At 49.8% G+C, this 22113-nt stretch overlaps 1 protein-coding gene across 2 annotated transcripts in view; it reads left to right on the forward strand.

Moving 5' to 3' along the window:
- Window positions 1–22113, forward strand: part of MED12 (mediator complex subunit 12) — a 34818-nt gene that overhangs the window by 11046 nt on the left and 1659 nt on the right. The window contains exons 13-43 of one of the 2 annotated variants that reach the window (XM_088538459.1): window positions 208–437; window positions 806–886; window positions 1744–1917; window positions 2175–2319; window positions 3241–3359; window positions 3485–3628; window positions 4395–4558; window positions 4815–4946; window positions 6180–6407; window positions 6619–6763; window positions 7028–7148; window positions 7787–7888; window positions 8602–8715; window positions 9048–9211; window positions 11169–11348; window positions 11533–11604; window positions 11914–12074; window positions 12164–12325; window positions 12406–12517; window positions 12743–12832; window positions 13272–13381; window positions 13941–14076; window positions 14339–14500; window positions 15017–15394; window positions 15732–15882; window positions 16052–16260; window positions 16651–16731; window positions 16959–17176; window positions 17793–17955; window positions 20758–20925; window positions 21012–21093. In XM_088538459.1, coding sequence (XP_088394585.1) covers window positions 208–437; window positions 806–886; window positions 1744–1917; window positions 2175–2319; window positions 3241–3359; window positions 3485–3628; window positions 4395–4558; window positions 4815–4946; window positions 6180–6407; window positions 6619–6763; window positions 7028–7148; window positions 7787–7888; window positions 8602–8715; window positions 9048–9211; window positions 11169–11348; window positions 11533–11604; window positions 11914–12074; window positions 12164–12325; window positions 12406–12517; window positions 12743–12832; window positions 13272–13381; window positions 13941–14076; window positions 14339–14500; window positions 15017–15394; window positions 15732–15882; window positions 16052–16260; window positions 16651–16731; window positions 16959–17176; window positions 17793–17955; window positions 20758–20925; window positions 21012–21093 — 4698 coding nt within the window. The remainder of the gene's footprint in view (window positions 1–207; window positions 438–805; window positions 887–1743; window positions 1918–2174; window positions 2320–3240; window positions 3360–3484; window positions 3629–4394; window positions 4559–4814; window positions 4947–6179; window positions 6408–6618; window positions 6764–7027; window positions 7149–7786; window positions 7889–8601; window positions 8716–9047; window positions 9212–11168; window positions 11349–11532; window positions 11605–11913; window positions 12075–12163; window positions 12326–12405; window positions 12518–12742; window positions 12833–13271; window positions 13382–13940; window positions 14077–14338; window positions 14501–15016; window positions 15395–15731; window positions 15883–16051; window positions 16261–16650; window positions 16732–16958; window positions 17177–17792; window positions 17956–20757; window positions 20926–21011; window positions 21094–22113) is intronic. The other variant, XM_088538460.1, reaches the window with a different exon arrangement.

The raw sequence follows: 22113 nt of genomic DNA on the forward strand, positions 1-22113 counted from the left end.
CCTAGCAAACTGCTTGCTTATTTACTTACTGCCTGATTAAACTGAGCTTTCTGGCCTCTGCCCCTACTGTAGTCTGAGAATTACATGTTAGATGTTTTTATCATACTGAGATCTGTAGAAGCACCTTCTCTGGTCATAGTTTAGGTGTCTGGTGAGGCTTAGTGTTACAGAGAGGCTTTAATAATACTGTCTGTGCTGTTTTGGCAGCTGATCCTGCAAAGGAAAACGAGAAGGTGGAGTTCTTCAACCTGGTGCTGCTCTTCTGTGAATTAATCCGGCACGATGTCTTCTCTCACAACATCTACATGTGCACACTCATCTCCCGGGGCGACCTTGCCATGGACTCCCATGGTCCTCGCCCGCCCTCTCCCTTCGATGACCCTGCTGAGGAGCATGACAGGAAGGAGATGGAGGGGAACAGTGGCATCAAGCTAGAGGTGAGAGCACAAGCACCACGGCCTCCCTCTGCACCTCCCTGAGTGGTGCTTTCCCCTTCTTACCAGCTTTGCAGCCTTTTCACTCTTACCAGCCAGATGATGTACTAGTGACTGTTAGTTTTTCTTCCTCCAGACTATTTCCTAGCGTTTTGGTCTCCAAAGTAGGAGGTTATGTTTTAAGTAGTGGGAAATGGTCTGTGGAATGTAAAGATGGTTCCAGTTGGGTCTCCCTTGCCAGGTGTGATGGGTGTTGGCATAAAGGGATGTGCTGTCTCTCTGCAGCGTAGAAGTGGAGCACTCTAGTAAAGGAGGTCTGTCCTGTTCCTTGGTGTGTCGCTGAGACGTAAAGCTGCCCTGTTTATTCCCAGGACACAGGTCTCTCGGAGTCCATGGACATCGACCACAACTCCAGCGTGCTTTTTGATGACATGGAGAAAACGGACTTTTCGGTATGTCCCTGCTGTTTCTCCTACCTGGTACTCGATAAGTAGGTCAGTATGTGCAGGGGCTGCGTGTGCATCACTTCTGTGTGAGCCCTTCTCTCTGCACAGACCCAAGGTGCTGGAAGTGGCTGCATTTGGAGGGAGCTGATGCAACTAAAATGTCTCTGTAAGCTGTTTCTGCACGTTGGGGACCATCAGAGTAGAGCTGTCGTAGTCATTCCTGGGATCTCGTACCTGGTGGCCACTGCAGCCCAGTCCGTGGGCGGACTCAGCTGCTTGGGAGTGGGGAGGAAATGGATGGCCACAGAGTGACAATGGCCAAATACTGATGGCAGTAAGATTCTTGATGACATGGGGAAAGGCACGTGTCTCCTGCCATCATACTGCATAGCCTCTTGTAATTCCTTGCTTTTACTGTTCTTAAGTGTATTCTCGAGCGTTGTTCATGGTTGCAGAATGCTTGAAAGCATTTGCAAACCATGCAAAAATAATTGTGATGGTTCAAAATCCCTGAGTGCTAAATTTCTTCTAGCCATTTCTGTACTTTCAAGGTATGCATTAGGTTACTGTGATATTCAAAGCTATGTTGCTTTCACAGGATCATAACTCATTTTGTGAAAGTCCCCCAAATCCTAATGGTTATTTATTTCCTATTGTTTTTAACTCATTGTGGAAGGCGAACCAGAAGCTGAAATGTAATTGATGTCTCTAGTACGTTGGCTTGCCCAGTGCCCTAAGAGATGGATATTTCTCAAATCCTCACTCTTCTGTTCCCCTGAGCAGATGTAGCTTCCCTCAGCTGCCTTCAGTGCATGCGTGACCATGTTCCATAACTGCCTGGTCTTGTTCTTACATTTCCCTAGATGTTTTCTCCTCCGATGCATTGTGAATCTAAAGCCAGCCCTTCCCCTGAGAAACCAGACCCTGAAAAGGAAGCAAAGCCTTTGCTGAAGGAGAAGTGTGCGGAGGGAATGTTGGCTTCCCTGTACGACCAGCCTCGGCACATCCAGTACGCCACGCACTTCCCTATTCCTCAGGTACGAGACCTGCTCCTAACCCCCTAGCTCCTGTCACGAGGTGCTGCTGTGGGCATGAGCTGCACTGAACAGAGCTGAACCTCGTGCCCTTTTGGCCCAGTACTGGTGGGTAAGAGCATAGTCCTGCTTTCCTGCCCTGCTGCAGGAGAGTAATCTGCTCGAGATGTCTCATTGACTACTCCCAGAGTGGATGTGAAATGAAATTAAGCCATCCAACCTGATAGTTGCTAATGTGGCTGTGTCTCTTGCTTCCTCAGGAGGAATCATGCAGTCACGAATGCAACCAACGGTTGGTAGTTCTGTTTGGGGTTGGAAAACAGCGGGATGATGCTCGGCATACGATCAAGAAAATAACCAAAGACATTCTGAAAGTTTTAAATAGGAAGAGCACTGCAGAGACAGGTTAGTAAAGCTTGAGCCTCTCCTGTCTGACAAAAAAAGCACCCTTCCAGTGGGCCGAATCCTTTGTCTTACAGTGAAAGGATTTTATATAATATACGGTGCCTGGTAAGCCCTCTTAGTCACTGATAGTCTGAAAAGACTTTCTGTTCCCAACCTTCCTGTGCAGCAAGTAAGACTTGGGCTCCTGCTAAAAATATCTGGTTAATTGAACTCGCCTTCTTCAGAAGGAGATTAAGGCATATCAAGTTCAGAGTGAGACCCTGTCTAAACCGTGTTGTTTTCAGACTTTATTTTCTTAGTTCTTGCAGTGAGACCATTGTACAGGAACAAGAGAACTTGCTGTACGTTAGGCAAAGACTTTGATTAAATGTAGCATGTTGTTATGCTTGGGGCACACACTAAGGGTGTAGGGTGGAAGACTTGGGTAGCTGTGCCAAAAACATGGAAAATCTCCAATTTCCATCAGCAAAGATTTGCTTCTCCCCCCGCTCCTCCCACCCTTGGTCAGTCTGATTCCTGAAAAGCAGCCTGAAACATGATAGAAGGATAATTCCTTAAAACAGGAGATGCTCTGGCAAAGAAATTCTGAGGCTGAATGCATCTTGACTGGAACATCTAGCTTAATCAGGAAGGCCATGAAAATCTAAAAAAAAATGTAGTTCCCCTCTAGGAAATAGCTTTACTTGCAGTAAACTAGATGTTAATGTGACATTTCCAAGTTAGAAAATTCTTCCTGGGTGGCTGATTGCTGTGAATTCAGGATGGTGCTTATTTAAGGACTGTATTTGGGCTCTATGACTATGTTGCGTGTCAGGAGATGGTCTTGCTGAAGGCTTGGCAGTTGCTAATGGCTAATTTCTAGTCATTTCCTGCTGAGCAAGGCAGTCTAGTATTATTTTCTGATCTTCCCAACTTTGGCAGGTGGTGAGGAAGGCCAGAAGAGGAAGAAGAGCAAGCCAGAAGCATTCCCAACAGCTGAAGATATCTTTGCTAAATTCCAGAACCTTTCCCACTTTGATCAGCACCAAGTCACATCTCAGGTAGGAGGCTCTCCAGAATGCCCTTCTCCTTGGGCCCTGACTATGTCTTTTTGCAGCTTCCTGGAGGGAAAGGGCCTGATCTTCTGCAGGGGTAGTTATTATCATGGATCTTTTTGCACTTGTAGGTATCTCGTAATGTCTTGGAACAAATCACCAGCTTTGCCTTGGGCATGTCATACCACCTGCCTCTGGTGCAGCACGTGCAGTTCATCTTTGATTTGATGGAGTATTCCCTCAATATCAGTGGTCTCATCGACTTTGCCATCCAGGTAAGCATGTAGTGCCCAAGCACTTCCTGGAATGGGTTCAGCAGTGCTGCCTGATGAGGGATCACTGGTGGCCCTCTGACCTGTGTCATGAAAGCAGTCAGAATAGGTGGTCACATTAGGTGGATGCTGTTAGGAATAGGTAGTTTGTGGCAGATAGCCCTATGCATCCTGTTCTGAGGATTATCTTTTGCAGAGGCTCAAGGTTGCCCTTAGAGGACTAGCTTTGCTGCTTTGTCCCTGGCTGCGGCAGGGTCTTGTTTTGAGTGAGCAGGGGGTCGTCTGTCTCTGGTGACTCCTCCATGTCCCTGTCCTGGAAGGATGCTTGGCAGGTGGCAGTGCAGGCTGCGCTCTGGATCCTGCTAACACTCTGTTGCCCTTTCTGGCTGGCTGTGCTAGGTGTCTGTCGGAGCCTTGCTATGGATGCTGATGGGATTGAGCCTTAAAAGGGAGCCCAGCGTGATTTTTGTGGAAGGACAGAAGTACCAACCAAACTGCCTGCTCCCATATGGCCCCAGTCACAATCTGTCTATTCTAGCCAAGCGCTGGCAGGTGTCTTGTGCTGCCTATGTGAGACTCTGTGCCTAAATATTGAGTGTTACCTGTTCTGGGGTACATATAGGCAAAAAGCACCTGCCAGTCCCTGCTCTGGCAGGTCCCGTAGGCTGTGGGTATGGTCCTATAGGCTGTGGGTACGGTGTGCCTGCTCCATTTCTGACCTTACCTTACCCCTGTGGCTGTTGAAGGGTTTTTCTGTCATTGGGTGCAGTTGCTGAATGAGCTGAGCGTGGTGGAGGCAGAACTGCTGTTGAAATCCTCCGACCTTGTTGGCAGCTACACCACCAGCCTGTGCCTGTGCATCGTGGCCGTGCTGCGGCACTACCACTCCTGCCTTATCCTGAACCAGGACCAGATGGCTCAGGTCTTCGAAGGGTAAGGGACTTTTCCCCTCATCGTGCAGAAAGAAACCCAGTATCCGTTTGGGAATGTAAAGGGCAGGGATATTTCCCAAAAGGCAGGAATTTTGTGCCTGAAGATTCAACTCACAGAATTGGAGGGAAATGGGGTGTGTGACCCAGTGGGCACTACTGCTGTGCGCTCGGGAAGTGTGGGTGATACGTATGTAACGAGGCTACATTCCTTGGAATTTTCTTTTCATGCTGCTGCAGCGTTTTTTGTCTCTCTACAGGCTGTGTGGGGTGGTGAAACACGGCATGAACCGTTCAGATGGCTCCTCAGCAGAGCGCTGTATCCTGGCCTATCTCTACGACCTGTATACCTCCTGCAGTCACCTCAAAAGTAAATTTGGGGAGCTCTTTAGGTGAGTCTGAGGCAGACAGGATGCAGTGGGTGCTGACCAGTGAGATGCCCTGGCTTAAGTTGGGCTTGTGATCTTGTTGGAGATTGTCCCTGAAATCCTCTCAGTGGGGAACTGAAATCTTGGGGCTAGTCCCTGTTTCGCAGGCAGTAATGACCTGCTGTTGTACCATATTAGCTGTTAGATCTTCAAGTAGTCTTTGATAAATTGCCTTCAGTCCTTTGCACCTCAACAAGTTTGTTCTTGTCCCACTCCTAGCAGATAAAATAGAGAGGTCTGATCCTGCCAAACTGCTGCATTTCAGTCTGCGGCCTTGGCTGAGTGGCTTGTTGTAAAGGCTATTCTCAGCTCTTGCTCAGTTCTAAAAATCCTTGAACTACTTCTGAACCTTCTCTGCTTGGTTCTGGGTTTGCTCTCATGCCCCTGCCTTGTTTGGAAAGGAATGGAGAACAGAACAGAGGGCATCGTTATGCAGCCATAGAATTCGGGTGCAATTCTATGTTGTGGTTTGAGGTTCCTTGTCTCTAAAAGCATTGCAGAGCTGGGAGGTCTAAAGGAGGCTGAGTGGACGCGTAACCAGAGGTCTGGAGTGGCTAATTTGAGGTCTATGCCTCACAGAGTGGATCTCCCCCTGTGAAGAAGAGACCTGCAGGGATTTGACAGAACTTTATAAATCCCAATTGCTATGGAAAATGGACTGAGTGTCAGTGTGCCTTACAAAACAATCATGAAGAGGCGTGAATAGAAAATATACAATAGGTTCAAAATAAAAGGAAATCCTACTCTGAGTTAAGCTGTGGAATTCATTTCACAGCATGAACTCGGTCTACTGGATACAAAAAGTAGGTGGACAAACTTATGGGAAGAAGATCCACTGAGGAGAGCGTCACCTCATGCTCTGAAAGCGTCCGAGGCAGTTTGCTAGGATGGGAAGAATGCTGGGACAGTGTTGTCACATGTCACACCTAAACTGTTTTTGGGGCATTCACTGTTTTAACACCAAAAACTGAGCCAGGGGTGTCCTAGGTTAGCTGAGCCCCCTGGCAACTTCCAGGTGCTTCCACAGCAAAGATCCAGCCTCGCTGTCCCGGGACAAGCTTTGTAGTGCAAGCTAATCTTAAGTCTCCGCATACTCTTGACCAGGGCTGGGCTTATCTTGGCAGGTTTGCTTTACTCACACACATCAGTGACAGGGTGTCTGTTGTGCTCCTAATGCCTCTTTCCCCTCCTGTTCAGTGACTTCTGCTCCAAGGTGAAGAACACAATCTACTGCAACGTGGAGCCGTCCGATTCCAACATGCTGTGGGAACCCGAGTTCATGATCGACACTATTGAGAATCCGTCTGCCCTTAACTTTACGTACACCAACCTGGGCAAGAGCCTCAATGAAAACCCAGCCAACCGCTACAGCTTTGTGTGTAACGCACTCATGCACGTGTGCGTGGGACACCACGACCCAGACAGGTGAGGGGGAAAAACCTGCAGAGTTTTATGGGGACAAAATCCTTAGGGAGGCTAGGAAAGCTGGTAGCCCATGCTTGGCAAGCCAGTAGCTCATGCTTGGCCTTCTTGGAAGAAGAGCCGAAGCTGGATCCCTTGCAGAACTGTTGACCCTGTGTGTGTGTGTCTAAAAAAATTGATCACTTTTGTTATTGATTTGATTCTTTTCACACAGGGTGAATGACATTGCTATCCTGTGTGCTGAGCTGACTGGCTACTGCAAGTCTCTGAGCGCCGAGTGGCTGGGTGTGCTCAAAGCCCTGTGCTGCTCCTCCAATAACGGGACCTGTGGCTTCAATGATCTCCTCTGCAATGTTGATGCAAGTGCAAACCCTCCAGAGGGGAAGAGACGAACTAGGAGTGGAGGGATCCCTTGGGAGGAAACGGAGATGAACAAGGGCCAAGACTTTGAGTTCTTGGGGGGGATTCTTTGAGTATTAGGGCTACCTTTTGGTGTTGTCCCTGGGCTGACTATGGATGTTGACCTGAGGTTATGACTCCCCTGTCCCTCAGCCCCTAGTTAAGTTGGTGGTGGGAATGAGGCAGAGGCTGTTGTGGTCACTGGCTAATCTCTTCTCTTCCAGGTCAGTGATTTATCTTTCCATGATTCCTTGGCCACCTTTGTTGCCATTCTCATTGCCCGGCAGTGCTTGCTGCTGGAGGACTTGATTCGCTGTGCTGCCATCCCCTCGCTCCTCAATGCTGGTAAGTGCCTTCCTGCAGAGAGCTGGTCTTATTCTCCATGCTCCCAAAGACCTCCACAAGTATTTTGTGAACCCCATAGTTGCAAAACATTCCTCCAGTATTTCTTGTACAGTATTGTACTTTTGAGTTGAGCCCTTTGCTCTGGAGTGTTTCTAGCCTTTTGATTTCCATGTCCCACTCCCTGGAGTTCATGTAGAAGCTGAAATAAGGACAGGGGAGTGTGACCAACCCCACTGTCTCACAGTGTACTCAGCTCTGAACTCCAGACATAGTTTGGGTTAACATTTTGGCTGGATCAGCCAGGTGACCAATTTGCCTTACGATGTCGGGTCACTCTGCCATTATTCTGCCACCTGCCTTCCTCGCTTTGCTCTGGGATTGCAGCATTCCTTCTCTGAGAGGGTGAAGTTGGGAAGGTGGAGTGAGCAGCCTGCAATGCATGTCTTGGGGAATAATACTGATTTATTTGCTGCCTTGCATGTTAATTGTTGCATGTGCTCCTTATGTGTGAATACAATAAGCCTGCTGCAACCTCTCCACTGGCTGCTGCAGGGCAGCGCAGTGTAAATGGCTTTTGGATTGCGAGTCAGCTGTCCCAGCACTTGAGAAATCTCAAGTTGACTGTCCTCTTTACACAGCCTGCAGCGAACAGGACTCGGAACCAGGAGCACGTCTGACCTGCCGGATTTTACTCCATCTATTTAAGACTCCCCAGCTGAACCCGTGCCAGCAAGATGGCAGTAAGTGAATGGAAATAGCGCCTTTCTTTATTGTGAGAGCACTGATCCTCCTGCACCCTAAGAAAAGAGATGCTGGACCCTGTGATTAGAGATCATGCCCTGCCTACTGTGAATAGAGCAAACCTAGTCTGATATGCTGCTTTCTGCAGAGGACAAAGAACAATATCCTTCCATTTATTTCGCTCCATGGCAGGCAGGCATCTCGGAGAGGAGGCTCTGGAGGCTGGGAACTCATGAGTAGAGGTGGCCTTGCTGTCACTAAGCCACTGGAGTGATGATCACATCTTTTTCTGGTCTATAGCTTTGTACAGCCTCTTAGCTTGGTGCCAGGAGCTGCTATTTCACAGCACTCCCTTTTTGCCTGATGATGGAACCAGTCCAGGAAGCTCTGTTCTTGGCTCCTCATCGGTGTCCTGACTGTTCAGATCTCCGAACCCAGCCTGTTCACTGCATTAGGGACCTGCTGGAGCTTGGAGTTGATGGTGCAGGCACCGTTCCCCATTTGGATGTCATGGTTCAGTGGTCCCAGCATGACAGGGACTGTGCTGTGCTATACTTAATTAAATTGACCCCATATTATGGATGGGAAAAGGACTAGCCTCAGGATTTTCCAAGTCTGATCCAGCTAAACTGACTGAAATATAATTCAGGCGGCTCTGGAGTCTCTTTTTACACTTGCTGGGTGTTGCCCTTCCCTGTTGTCCTCTGTGCAGACAAACCCACGGTGGGAATCCGTTCCTCCTGCGACCGTCACTTACTTGCAGCTTCCCAGAACCGCATTGTGGATGGAGCAGTGTTTGCAGTGCTGAAGGCTGTGTTTGTGCTGGGTATGTACCTATGTTAACCCAAACTTTAAGAAAAAAATCTTTTTGTTCGTGTGTTTGTTTTTTTGTTTCCTTTTAGTGGGGTGACAGACATTGTTTTACATAGGGATAGACATGTACTGGCTTTACAGGGCAGAGATGATGTGTTTTAGTGGATATGTGACTGGTTTGTCTGCAGCCCTCTGGCCGAGCTATAAATATGCTTCATCTCTCTCATTTTCGGAGAGGTTGCTGATCACAGGGAGAGTTTGCAGTGAGAGGTCAGGCTGTGTTTTGGGTCAGGTTTTGGGCTTCACATTGGTGGTGATTAAGTGACACTTGCTACTTCCTTGTAGGAGATGCAGAACTGAAAGGCTCTGGCTTTTCCCACCCTGGAGGCGTCGATGATCTCATGGATGATGAGCTGGGCACCAGGAAGGCTGGTGGTCGGGTAGTAACTGTAGAAACAGCTAGCTTGGATGCTTATGCCAAGTTTGTACTAAGGAGTATCTGTCAACAGGTGAGTCTCTCCCAACCCTGGGTTTGTCCTTGTCCCTTGTGCAGACAGCTATATTCCATACAATTTTCTTCAGTTTGGTCTTGGCAGGTATTTTATTGAAATATTAGTAAAGAACCAGCTGTGTTTCCACCATGTGATGGCGCTAAGGATCGCTCATCACTAGCAAAAAAGGTTGAAGAGCTGTCAAGAATTGAGCCTGAAATAACGTATGCAGGGACTGCGCATCCCCTCTGCTCTGGGAATGGTGCAGGGCACCAAGTGGGTTGCTGAGATGTTTGCTGAAGGCAGAGAAGATAAGCAGGAGCAAGACGGCTCGCTGAGGTGATAAATGGTGACTCTCAGAGTGTAGCTTAAGTATTGCTTACAGCTAGGCTGTTAATGTATCCCTAGGCTTTGCAGTGCCCTGTTTAGTTAATTAAAGGAACAACAACAAAAGTCTCTTGCTCAGCCCTAATCTGACAGCACCAGTAACTCCGTTTCTTTGTGGAAAACTGACATTTGAAGAACTGAAACCTAGCTAATAATGTACTTAGTTGCAGACTGGAGTGGCTCTTGCCATTACTGTGTGAAGCTGAGTGAGTGGTGAAGGGTGTCCTCAGCCTTGGTTACAAATTTATTCTGTCAGCAGGGAAGATGCAGTGTCACAAGCTGAAACCTGCATTCCACTCAGTGCTGTGTCGGCCTCGTGCTTTGTGATGTTGGTTTTTAATTGGCTCATTATACGGCAGCGTTACCAGCCTCCAGAAGAGCTGGAGCTGCTACTTAGGAGTATAAATTCAACCTACTTTGTGCTGAAAGCTGCCTGCAGCACTGACAGAAGTAGATCTCCCCTTGCTGGTCCCAGTCGACGTAGGAAGGAGGCACAGCAGGCAGAATGTGGGTGTTGGTGTGTGCGCACGTACGTGTGCAGGAGGAAACAGCGGAGCGGCAGATAGCCCGGCTCATACCAACTGTTGGCAGCACTGGATGTGTAGGAACAAGTGCTTGAGCAGATGCCAGCGCGTGCCACCAAATTGTGTCAGGGCTCTTGCAGCTGTAGGAGGTGTGCAAAACTGTGTCTGCCACCAGCATCTCTAGCCCGAGTGATAGATGTTGCAGAACTCATGCTATTGGTTCTGAAGGGGCTGTAGATTGTCTTAAACCACGTGTGGTCATTTCTCAAACTTGGAAAAATGTCATCTCACATTCAGGTGTGTGTTTCTTGTTAGACTTCATCTTGAGAGGAGGATAAAGGAGTGGATTACAGAACTAGGTTGAAGATTTCTTAGGTGGAAAGGATTATGACTTAAATGCTGTTTTCCCCTTTAGAGTGTCTAAATTACTAAACATAACCATGATTGATTTCATGGATCTGTAACAAGTCAGAGCTGTAAGCGAGAACCAAGAGGGAGACTGTAGTCAGAGCTGTTAATCTGAATCCGGTAGTTGGTGTAAGTGGAGTCGTCTGTAATGCTCAGAGGAGAGAAGAAAGAAAAAAAAAAAAAAAAGAAGTGTTTGTAATATTCTCCCGAGAAGAGGCACATGAAGGGTTCCATTTCAGTGATACAGAGCCTGAGGAGATGGCTCTGTGCTCAAAAGGAAGCTTTGAAGAGACAGGCTGATAGTCTTTCAAGTGCAAAGATGGTAGTTGACCTCCTATTTGTGAGATTATCTAAATATAAAGTGGATCATAGGCAAAGTCTTACTGAATTCCTGTGGAAAGCTGGGCAAGTGGCAAAAACAACCTTCCCAAGGTAAGGATATTAAGTCCACAAGCAAGGAGAGTTTTGAAAGAGAATAGTGTAATGACACCTGATGCTTCTGAATCAAGACACTAAAACTCATGAAGACAAGTAATTGTCAGACATTGTTCCTGTAAGGTTCTTATGATTTTCATGTGCTCCCTTCATCTCCCTGAGACTGAAGACAGAAAGGCCAGTGAGTCTGTGCTGACCCTGCCTCCGTGCTTGTCCTGCAGGAGTGGGTAGGTGAGCGGTGTTTGAAGTCCCTGTGTGAAGACAGCAACGACTTGCAGGATCCTGTCCTGAGCAGCACCCAGGCTCAGAGGTTGATGCAGCTGATCTGCTACCCACACCGACTGCTGGACAACGAGGAGGGAGAAAATCCTCAGCGGCAGAGGATTAAACGAATCCTACAGGTGCAGGGTCCTGACAGAGTCCAAGAGAGTGCTAGTAATTGCTTGGTGTGGTGTTAAAATGTGTTTGTCCCAAACACAGACCTCTCTGAGGGATCTGACGCGTGTTACCAAGGGAGCTGAGGGTAGGTCGAGGTCGTGGTTTGAACTGAGGCGAGGACTCATGTGAATTATGTTTATGTTGCAGAATCTGGACCAGTGGACCATGAGGCAGTCCTCGCTGGAGCTGCAGCTCATGATTAAGCAGACGGCAAATAATGTGAGTTACTGCTCAGAGACACCACAGCGGGGTCTGTGTTTGTTGGTGTTGAAGGGGCTGCCTGTGAGGTGGTGGGGAAGGGGCCTAGCAGAAGTGAGAACGTGGAGAAAGCAAACAAAGAGGATGGATGGATGAGTCTGGTGATAACCAAGGATAAAGAGGATCTGGCGAGTCTGAGACTCCAAGAGCAGCAGTTGTGGGACAAATCGTTGGCTGGATTTGCACTGTGTGTTTATATGTGAGGGCCCTGGCAGGGGGTGCTCTCAGAGAAAGGTTTAGCTCTCCTCTCTTCCTTTGCCCTATCTCCAGGAAATGAACTCCTTGTTAGAAAATATAGCCAAGGCCACCATTGAGGTATTTCAGCAGTCAGCAGAGACCAGCTCTGCTAGCTCTGCTGGCAATGGAATCAACAGTATTGGCAGCTCAGCAAGTGCTACGCCTGCCAGCAACAAATCCAAACCCATCCTCAGGTAGGTGAGCCCAGCATGAGCTTGTGCTGTAGACATGTCTGAATCGTGGGTTGGGTGGCAAACTGCTTTTTCCTACTGTGTTGTCACAGCTCCCTGGAGAGGTCGGGAGTGTGGTTGGTAGCCCCTCTGATTGCCAAGCTTCCAACGTCAGTGCAAGGACATGTGCTGAAAGCTGCTGGGGAGGAGCTGGAGAAAGGACAGCACCTGGGCTCGTCATCCCGCAAAGAGCGGGACCGCCAGAAGCAGAAAAGGTGAGTCCTGGGCAGGGGGCAGCGCAGGCTGCACTGACCCTGCCGCTGGCAGCACGGCTCCCTCACTGTTCTCTCTGCAGCATGTCCCTCCTGAGCCAGCAGCCCTTTCTGTCACTGGTGCTAACGTGCCTGAAAGGACAGGATGAGCAGCGGGAGGGCCTCCTCACCTCTCTGTACAGCCAAGTCCAGCAGGTAGGTGTCTGCTTCTCCCCTCGCCTCAGCAAGCTGGCTGTTGGACGTGTCCTCAGTATGCTGTCTGCCTGAGTGTGTGCTCAGTAAGGTGAAGGCCTTACCCAGTCAGGGGAGGGTGTTCCACATGGTCTTCTCCTCAGTTACCAGATAGTGGCAACACAAACTGCTCTCTATAAACTTCATAGTCCAGCTCCTGAGATCTGTTCTGTCTCCTAAATCTTTTAGATTGTTACCAATTGGCGGGAAGATCAGTACCAAGATGACTGCAAAGCCAAGCAACTGATGCACGAGGCCCTGAAACTTCGACTGAATTTGGTGAGCAGCCAAAAGGGGGTATTAACCACGTGGGGTAAGAAGTCCTCTACCCTTTTTCTGGGCAAGTGCACGCTGAGGGAGCTATATATGTCTTGCGGAGGGACATCCCAGCTGCTTCTAGGTCTTGAGGACTGCGTAGGTAGAGTGTGGGGAGAAACTCATTGCTTTATTCAGCCAGGGTGGGATCCACAGAGAAGGTTTCTGTTTGAGACCTGCTGTGCAGGCTGGTCACAGCACTGTCTTCCCGTTTCATTACTTCTGGAATCTGCAGCACTACTGCTTATGTTTGAGGTTTGTTCTGCTGATGACAGTTTCTTTTAGCCCTCTGTAGGAGTTGCTGTAGCAGAGGACTTGCTCCCAGTTAGGCTCCTGTCTCACTTTCTAATCTTAGCATTTCTTCTTGCTGTACCTGTGACTCTAAATTCTTCTTCCCTGCCAGGTGGGAGGAATGTTTGACACAGTTCAACGGAGTACACAGCAGACAACTGAGTGGGCCGTACTTCTCCTGGACATCATCAGCAGTGGCACTGTGGACATGCAGTCAAACAAGTAACTTTCTGGCCTGATTTTGATCAGTGCATTCCCAAGGGAAGCAGCCCCTTCCCGGTGTGAACTAGCTGTGGGGAGGCAGCCCCTTTCTGATGTGAGCTAGTTGTCTCACTGGACACTGTCAGAAATACCATGGTGGCTGAAAGAGACTTTGGAGTGAAAGAAACACAAACCTGTGTTTCCAGATGCAAACAGACAAGAAGGGAAGAGCTTGAGCCCAACTCCCTTGAGTTGGTACCTTCAGGGGCAACGTTTTAGAGGAGCTGAATGGGTGGACAGGAGGCCAGTCTTAATTTGTGATATTGCAGTTGACATAAACATGAGCATCCTGGATTTTTTAATGAAAAGATTAAATCTGGGAGGTCAGACTGAGAAGTGCTCCCTCCATGTGGAAGCAGCATGGAAGCAGCCTAGCATGCCATGAAGTGTCTTGTCCACAGGGACTTGACATTTGTGTGCACAGGCAGCGCTCTCAACAGTCTAATGTTTCGTTACTGCGATGGCAGAAGCTTTGTATCTGCTTCTCCTGTGACTTTAGCCTTTTTGTTCTGACCAACAGCGAGCTCTTCACCACGGTGTTGGACATGCTGAGTGTTCTCATCAACGGCACCTTGGCTGCCGATATGTCCAGCATTTCTCAGGGCAGCATGGAGGAGAACAAACGGGCGTACATGAATCTGGTCAAAAAACTCAGGGTGAGAGATGCTGGGCCCTTCATGGGGAGCTGAGAGTGCTGTGTCACAGTGGCCCAACCATGCAGATTTATCTGGGTCTCACATAAGGTACCACTTAGGCCGTGATAGTTGCCGCTATGGCTTTGTGGGCATTGGGGGTGAAGGGTGCAAAGGTGATAGGGGATAATGAGGGGGCAGAAGCTGACCCCAGCAGAGGCACAGATGGGTTCTGGGTGCTTTTTTGTGAGCAATGCTTGAAGTCTGCTCTGCTCCTGCTGTGCAGAAGGAGCTGGGTGACCGGCAGTCTGACAGCCTAGAGAAGGTGCGACAGCTCCTTCCCCTTCCCAAGCAAACGCGAGATGTCATCACCTGTGAACCTCAGGGATCTCTCATTGACACCAAAGGCAATAAAATAGCTGGCTTTGACTCCATCTTCAAGAAGGAGGTATGTGAAGTTCTGTTTTCTGTATTACAGCTATAGGCGGATGTCGCTTGTCATCTGAAACTCGGAGCCTTCCCTGCTTGGGAGGCCTCTGCGTGCTGCACGCCTTGTTGTATGCTGAGCTTGATGTGCCTGGCTGCACACCACCAAGCTGGCACCTAACCGTGGCCAAAAAGGGCAAAATTAGGTGTTAATGCTTGCTAATGCAGAGTGATGCATGTTGTTCTGGCCTGAGAAATTATTTAAATATGGGGTTTGTGCTTGTGCCCATCGAGAGCATAAGGAGAAGCCCATAATCGCTACTGCATGATTTACTGTGCAATGCCAACCTGTAACGGGGCATGGGCAGAGAAAATATTTCGTTGCTGGGAAGAGGAGCAGTTATTGATGAAAGCCTTTAGAAATGACTGCTTTGCTCTGTGGAAGAGCAAGGACCAGTAGCAAGTGCTCAAGCTGCTGTTTGGGACACACTAGGAGAGGTCTAGTGGAGAAATAACAGAGGCTTTTTTTGATTTAAAGGGTTTGCAAGTCTCTACAAAGCAGAAGATTTCTCCTTGGGATCTCTTTGAGGGCTTGAAGCACTCAGCCCCCCTCTCCTGGGGATGGTTTGGGACGGTCCGCGTGGATCGCAGGGTGTCCAGGTTTGAAGAGCAGCAAAGGCTTCTTCTGTACCACACACACCTGAAACCCAAGCCCCGTAGCTACTACCTAGAGCCATTGCCACTGCCACCTGAAGAGGAAGAGCCTCCTACGCCTGTGACTCTAGAGCCTGAGAAGAAGGCTGTGGAACCAACCAAGGCTGACAAAACAAGCTCCAATCCTGCCACCTCTACTGAGGAACGCAAGAAGAAACAGAGCAAAGCCAAGAAACGCAACCAGTCTGCCAGCAAAAGCGAGGTAATCGGCTGCCCAACAGCTACGGGCCTTCCTTGTCCAGGCTACTGCTCACAGAAACTCCCTTGCATCTTCTGGAGGACCTGTGAGCAGAGAGCAGTGTAGTGATGGAGATGGATTTTTTTTTTTCTTTCTTTCTTCTGGGAGTCTTTCTCCCTCTACCCTGGGGTAGGACAAATGCTTCCTTAAACACTGAAGGGAGGCAAAGAGACTGCCCAGCTCAGGAGCCTGGGCTTCGTCCTTTGGACTTTGTTTGATTCACTTACACGCTTGATCTAGCTGTAAATTCCCAGTGCACAATGACTTTTCTTATTCCTTTTTTTTTTTTTTGTCCTGGCAGGATTTTGTGCTGGGCCCTAGCCGGGGAGTTTCCTATGGAGTTGGCATGCCCACAGATCTCCTGCATCACCAGCCAGGAAGCACTGTGTCTAGACTGGCATATGGGCAATCACCAATGGGGCTTTATGCCCAAAATCAGCCTCTTCCAGCAGGTAGGTGGGAAGGAGGAGATGAGTCTGTTGCACCTCTTCGGGACTCTCTCGTGAGAGCCCTTTCTGCAAGATAGTCCTACACACATCTGCTGCCTCTACCTGATGTGTGTGCAGATGTGGTGGGCAACCGCTCAGCAACAGCATGTAACTAGTCAATGTGCTCCTGCAGGAGGCCCTCGCCTGGATACGTCCTACAGGCCGGTGCGTGTGCCGCTGGGGAAGCTTGTTCAGAGTCGTCCTCCCTATACTGCTGGGGTGCTGTCTTCAGGGATGGGCAGCATGATGGGCCTTGACCCCTCCTACAAGCCAGCTGTGTACAGACAGCAGCCCCCGGTGTCCCAGGGGCAGATCCTGAGGCAGCAGCTTCAGGCGAAGCTGGTAAGTCTGCGCTGTGCTGCTCTTCTTGCCTGGCATAGCAGGACAGAGCCATACACGAGGGCTGTCCCTTCTGGCCAGAACTCCCCAACACTGTCTGTGTTTCTGCCCTGGAAAGCTGCTGTCCTCAAGTCTGTCCCTCTGGGGTAGTGGCTCCTTTGTTGGGCACATGTCACTGATGGAATTGAAGATGGCCACAGATGTCCCAGGTACCTCAGTGACAGCTGGGCAGTGAGAGGGGACACATCCTGCTTGAGGGATGCTGGGGATTTTAGTGGCCTGATTGATCAAGGCTGAGGGAAGCAGAAGGCAGCCTGATGGGCTTACGGTGAAGCTGCCTGTCTGGTTTGGTGATTCTGGAAAAAAAAAAACATGTTTTTTCTTGCCTTCCAGCAGGGTCAGGGCATGATGGGGCAGCAGACAGTGCGCCAGATGGCTCCAACCCCGTCCTATGGAGCACTGCAGCCTTCCCAGGTAAGTGGTAGTGACCCCAAGTAGGACTGGGGCCTGGTTCCCACATGGGACAGGGCTCCTAAGTCCTGATATTGCTCAGCTCTTTTCACTCATTCACTAGCCAGCGCGAACCTGAATCCCAGAGGTGACAGCACTGTAGCAGAGCTGCTTTCTCTCCTTTGCTTCAGTTTCTTTTCTATGCCCCATTGGTGACAATGCTTTTTTGCTGTTCTTTTATTTCATTTCAGGGTTACACGCCTTACGTCTCCCACATAGGCCTGCAGCAGCACCCATCCCAGTCGGGCTCCATGGTACCTCCTACCTATTCTGGGCAGCCCTATCAGAATTCCCACCCCAGCTCTAACCCAGCCCTGGTGGACCCCGTTAGACAGATGCAGCAGAGACCAAGTGGCTACGTGCACCAGCAGGCCCCGGGCTACGGGCACACTTTGGGCAACACACAGAGGTACCTGCCACCCTAAGGGATGCTAAGGAACAGTTTGCATTTCATCAGGGCCTTCCCCTCTCCCAGTTTAGATGGTCGTAATAGCAATCTGTGAAAAGCCTGTTGTTTTCCTTGCCGTGTAGTTCAGCATCTGAGTCCTATGCATCCTCAAGGGAACATCTTTTTCCAGCTTTCAGTCCTGGGAAGAAACAGAGAGACAGGAGGAAATTCGGAGAGATGCCAGCTGCAGGCAGGAGACAGTGTTACCAGCCAGAAAAGATGAAATTGGGAAGTATGAGGCAAATGACCTGGGAAAGTCTGTTTTTAATTTGAATCTGGCCAGCTGATCACTCGCTAGGGGATAGAGCTGGAGCTCCTGCTGCTCCCGGGCAGGATACATCCAACAGGGAAACTGCAAAACAGTGAGCTGAGTATAGTTACTTGGAGCTTCCTAAACTGGGTTGGATGAAGCTCTGAAGGGCCCTTGTGTCCCTCTCCTGCTCTGCAGAGAGGCAGCACGGGCTACAGGGGGCTGTTGGGGCTGTGGCATTGATGGCAGGAGCTGGGTTTGGGTTAAAGAAGAAAGCAGCCCATGAATCTTTCACTCCATGGTTATTAACGTGCTTGTCTCCTGCAGGTTTCCTCACCAGTCGATCCAGCAGACTCCCATGATGAGTGGGATGAACCATTTGGGTGCACAAGGAGTCCCCTCAGGAATCCGACCCAGCCAGATCCTGCCTGACCAGCAGCAGCAGCAGTACCTGAGGCAGCAGCAACAACAGCAGCAGCAGATGCTGAGGGTGAGTGGCTGGTGACATGGAGAAGGCCACGGGAGCCAGAGGGGGCTTGCTGAGCACTCCTTACCTCCGTCCAAGCGATGCTCTGCGCTGCCTCTCTGCCAGGAGGGATGGCAGCTCTCCTGGGGGCTGTCTGTAATAATTTGCTAGGCAGTTGTCCCTTCCTTCGAGTCGTCCACCCTCCTAATGTAGGGACTTGCTGTGCTGCCATTTGCCGGTCACCCAGCAGGAACTGAAGAGAAGTTAGGAACAGCAAGAGCCTATTTAGTGCCCTGTGGCCTGCATTACACTTCCTCCAGCTCCAGCCGAGCCAGTGAGATTGTGCAAAAGCCTCCCTGCCTCAGAAGTCTGTTTTTCAGCAGCCAGAAATAGAGTGAAAATCCCCCTGTGCACCCCAGGGCAGATAGAGTTGTCCTTACAAAGTAATTTCTAGGAGCTTGTCACAAGACCAAAGTGTCTGCCATCGTTCCCAGTGGTGAGAGATCTGGTGTGAATCATGCCTGTCCTCCACATATCACAGGGGCTGGTGGAAAGCTGGGCAGCGTGAGTGCTCAGACCTAACTCTCTAGGTACAGAGGAGTTCACAGAGACTCTTCTCTGTTGACATGTATCCCATGGATTTGCATACTGGTGTAATGAATACCCATATCATAAGGTAATATGGGTATGAGGGTATTTTTTGTAATTATATTTTATTTTTATAATTATAGGAATGGATTGAATGGAAAGAAAAATACTGAACAGGAATTTTGGGGGTTACTCGGTGAATTGTATCCCTTATCACAAAGCCTGGCAAACTGGGAAATTATGGGCAGATTAAGTGGTGCAGAGCAAGCACAGCCTGTGTTTCAATGCTGGGCGCTTCAAGGTACCTGTGTGGGGAGGTGGTGCCTGCAGAGAGCCCCTGTCAGCAGAATTTGTGCATTGCTGCCTTGCCCTGGACACGAGGCTGCCTGTAGCGTGGTCAGCAGTTCTTACTGCTTTGGTTGAGTAGCACTTCCTGACTATTCACTGGGTCTTTTGTAGCATTCTCCATCACTCATGTTTAGGAAAAGAACATTCCTCAGGCAAGTTGCTTGCACTTGTCCTAGCTCAGTAACTTCATTTACCTTCTAGTTTTAGCTGACGTTTGGTTACTCAATAAATAAAGCACGTGGGTGGGTGGAGGTGACAATCTCCTCTGTTACAGGTGACTTGCTGTGGTATCAGGAAGCCCTGGTGTAAAACACTCCTGGTGCTCAAGTTGACTGTCATGATGCAGTGGCTTGTGGAAAGGAAGAATGGGGTTTTGGTTAGCATTGCGTGGGTCGATAATGAGCTGACCACCAACCCATAATGATTTAAAGCTGTTTCTTGTACTATAGCCAGTGGAACTGAATGGCTTAATCATTTGAAGACAAATGTGGAGACCTGGATTTCCCCTTTTCTCCTCTCCTCTGACCTGAAGCCCAGCTGTTCCAACCTTTCCTGACTGGTCGTCAGTATTTAGAAGGTAGAACATGAGGTCAGAAGGGATCTGTCTCCAGGCTTATTCAGTCACACTTCTGCTACCAGCAGCAGTGCCCAAAATGGTTGAAAATAGAAGTTAGGCTGTTTTAGAAACTGATACCTTTGATGGACAGAATCCTTGATCCAAGGATTTGGGATGAGTTCTTTTATCCAACTGCTATTGTCATCTGCATCCTGTTGTTTACTGGCTCTGCTCTCTCCCTGATGTTTGCCCAGCACCTTCCTTGGGAGCATTTGTATCCTCTGAAGGTTTTTAACCTCCTCTTGTAAGAAATTGTCCATTTTCCTGATGATCTTTGTCTTCTAGGTCTGTTCAAGGTTTGAAGCTTACCCTTTGAGCTGGTGATCAGGGTTGTACCTGGTATCACCATGCTTTGTGTGAGGAACGGAAAACTACTAATGTTCTGCTAGAAATTCTTCTCTTTATCTAGCGAGTTCAAAACAAGCTTTGCAGGAAGGACAAATGTTTGAAAGTCTAAATCAAACTGATTCTAGAAATGAAAATGCTTGGGATTTGTGGGTTCTGTCTTTGCAAGTTCAGCACCGTGAATAGACTTCCTGCCACAAACACTCCAGGCAGCCTCCAGGTCGGATATTTGCACCCACTTCAGCGCTCGTCCTCACTGCAGTGCAGCCCCAGCTGGCTCGAGGGGCAGAAATGAGCAGCAAGGATGGCTGAAGAGTTGCTGAATGTGTCAGAGGAAAGGGTGAGATAGCTGGGCCTCGGGTGAGAGGTTAGGAAAGAGGAGACAGAGGAGGTACAAGTCACCACATTTGTCTTTAATTTATAAAAAGCAAAGAATCTGTTCATTTCTCTTGGCTGTAAGACAAGAAATGGCCTTCACTCATAGCATATGAGATTCCAGGTAGGGATGAGGGAACCTGAAGCAGTAGGAGTAGCTGAACTGGAGCAGGGTGCTCGGGGAGGTTGTGGGGGCTGTGTTGGTATCTCTAGAAGACTGTAGGGAACCAGCTGGACAAACATTCCATGACGCAGGTGCTGCTGGAGGGAGGAGATGGATTAGGCAGCCTCTCGAGGTGGCTCCTGGCTCTTCCCGATGTTTGCTCCTGGCCATTCCCTGGCTGAGCAGCAGCCTGTGGCTCTTTGCTACCTGTTGAGCCCTCGCCTTATAGACAAACAGCACTTGTGTCTCGGGCTGGGGCAGGGCCCGTCTGAAATGCGGGTGACTGAGGAACCCACAAAGGATGGCAGTACAAGGGGACACATCAACACGTGCTGCGTCGCTGTGTGCGTGGTCCGTGTGTGTCCCTGACGGTCTCGCTTTGTCTTCACAGCAGCAGCAGCAACAGCAGCAGCAACAACAACAGCAGCAGCAGCAACAGCAGCAGCAGCCGCAACCGCAGGCGCAGCAGCAAGCGCAGGTGTCGGCGGTGCCGCAGCCGCAGGCGCAGGGGCAGCCCCCGGGGCTGGGGATGCAGGCGCTTCCCCCGCAGCAGCCCATCGTGAGTGTCCCCTCGGGGCGGAGGGACGCGGCACGGGGCTCCTCCTGCGTCCTCCTCTCCCGCTCACCGCGTGTCTCTCCTTGCAGTTCCAGCGCCAGGGCCTGCAGCAGACGCAGCAGCAGCAGCAGACGGCTGCCCTGGTCCGGCAGCTGCAGCAGCAGCTTTCCAGTAAGCCTGGGGGTTCCTGAGCCTGTCCTAGTCTCCTCCCCTGCCATTCCCCATTGCCCTGGTGCGGAGAGGCAGGGAAGGCCCAGCCAGGCTGTCTGAGACCGTAAGTGATGCCAGCAGGGAGAGGGCATCGGGATGGAGCTCCTATCCCAAGGACACACCAGTGGCACTGCCAGCACACGAGCAGCATCCCAGGCCCACTGTCCCTCTTGGACAGCTTTCCCAGTGTATCCAGTCTGCAGCTTTGCCACCTTCAGAGGCGATTCCTCTGCTGCTGCAGCCTCTGAAGTGCTCGGGGAGGCCTAATCCCGGGGTCCCCCCAAGCGGGCTACGCAGGGATGCTGTGTTGAGGGCAAGATTCCTTGGAGGCAGAGGTGGTGCCCCGGGAAGCGTTGTGGAGTGTCCGCAGTGCTCTCTAGGTGGCCAGGAACACTATGAAAGCGCCCTGCAGACAGCCAGACTGCGTGGCCTTTTGCAGGGCATTAAGTGTCAGGCTGTGCCAGCCGTGCCAGTGTGTGAGGTGGGAGCTCGGAGCTTGGTGGCTGGGAACTGACCCTTTCTTTGCTGGGCCATCATTTTTATGGCAGACAGGGATTTGGAGGCTGATAATTCAATGTCAAGTGAAAATGCAGCTGTCAGGTTTGCTCTATCTGCTTGTTAGTTCAGTTTCTTTAAACTGAGTGTTTTTCAGGACGGGCTTGTGCCTGGGATGTGCTGGAGACAATCGGAGGTGGAGGTTTTTCTTTGTCATATGTATAGCACTCGTACCTGATAAATGTCTATAATAAATAATGGCCAAACAATAGTGCTTACACTTGTTCCCTGACAGCAGATTCCTAGTGCTTGAGATAAAAAATAGGAATTTTAATGCTGCTTAAGCATTTCCAAGTAGTCTGAGTCACAGGCCACAAGCCTGCACAAGGATCCTAGCCAGGATGTTCAATATAGGAAGACCTCGTGTAAGAATCTGCACGTAGCAGAATATTTTTGTATCTTTTCTGTGCAGCAAACGGAGAGGAG

Source organism: Tinamus guttatus, unplaced genomic scaffold (genome assembly GCF_059628265.1).
Source record: "Tinamus guttatus ecotype Peru unplaced genomic scaffold, ASM5962826v1 Tinamus_guttatus_pri_ptg001087l, whole genome shotgun sequence".
In the NCBI taxonomy this organism is placed as follows: domain Eukaryota; kingdom Metazoa; phylum Chordata; class Aves; order Tinamiformes; family Tinamidae; genus Tinamus; species Tinamus guttatus.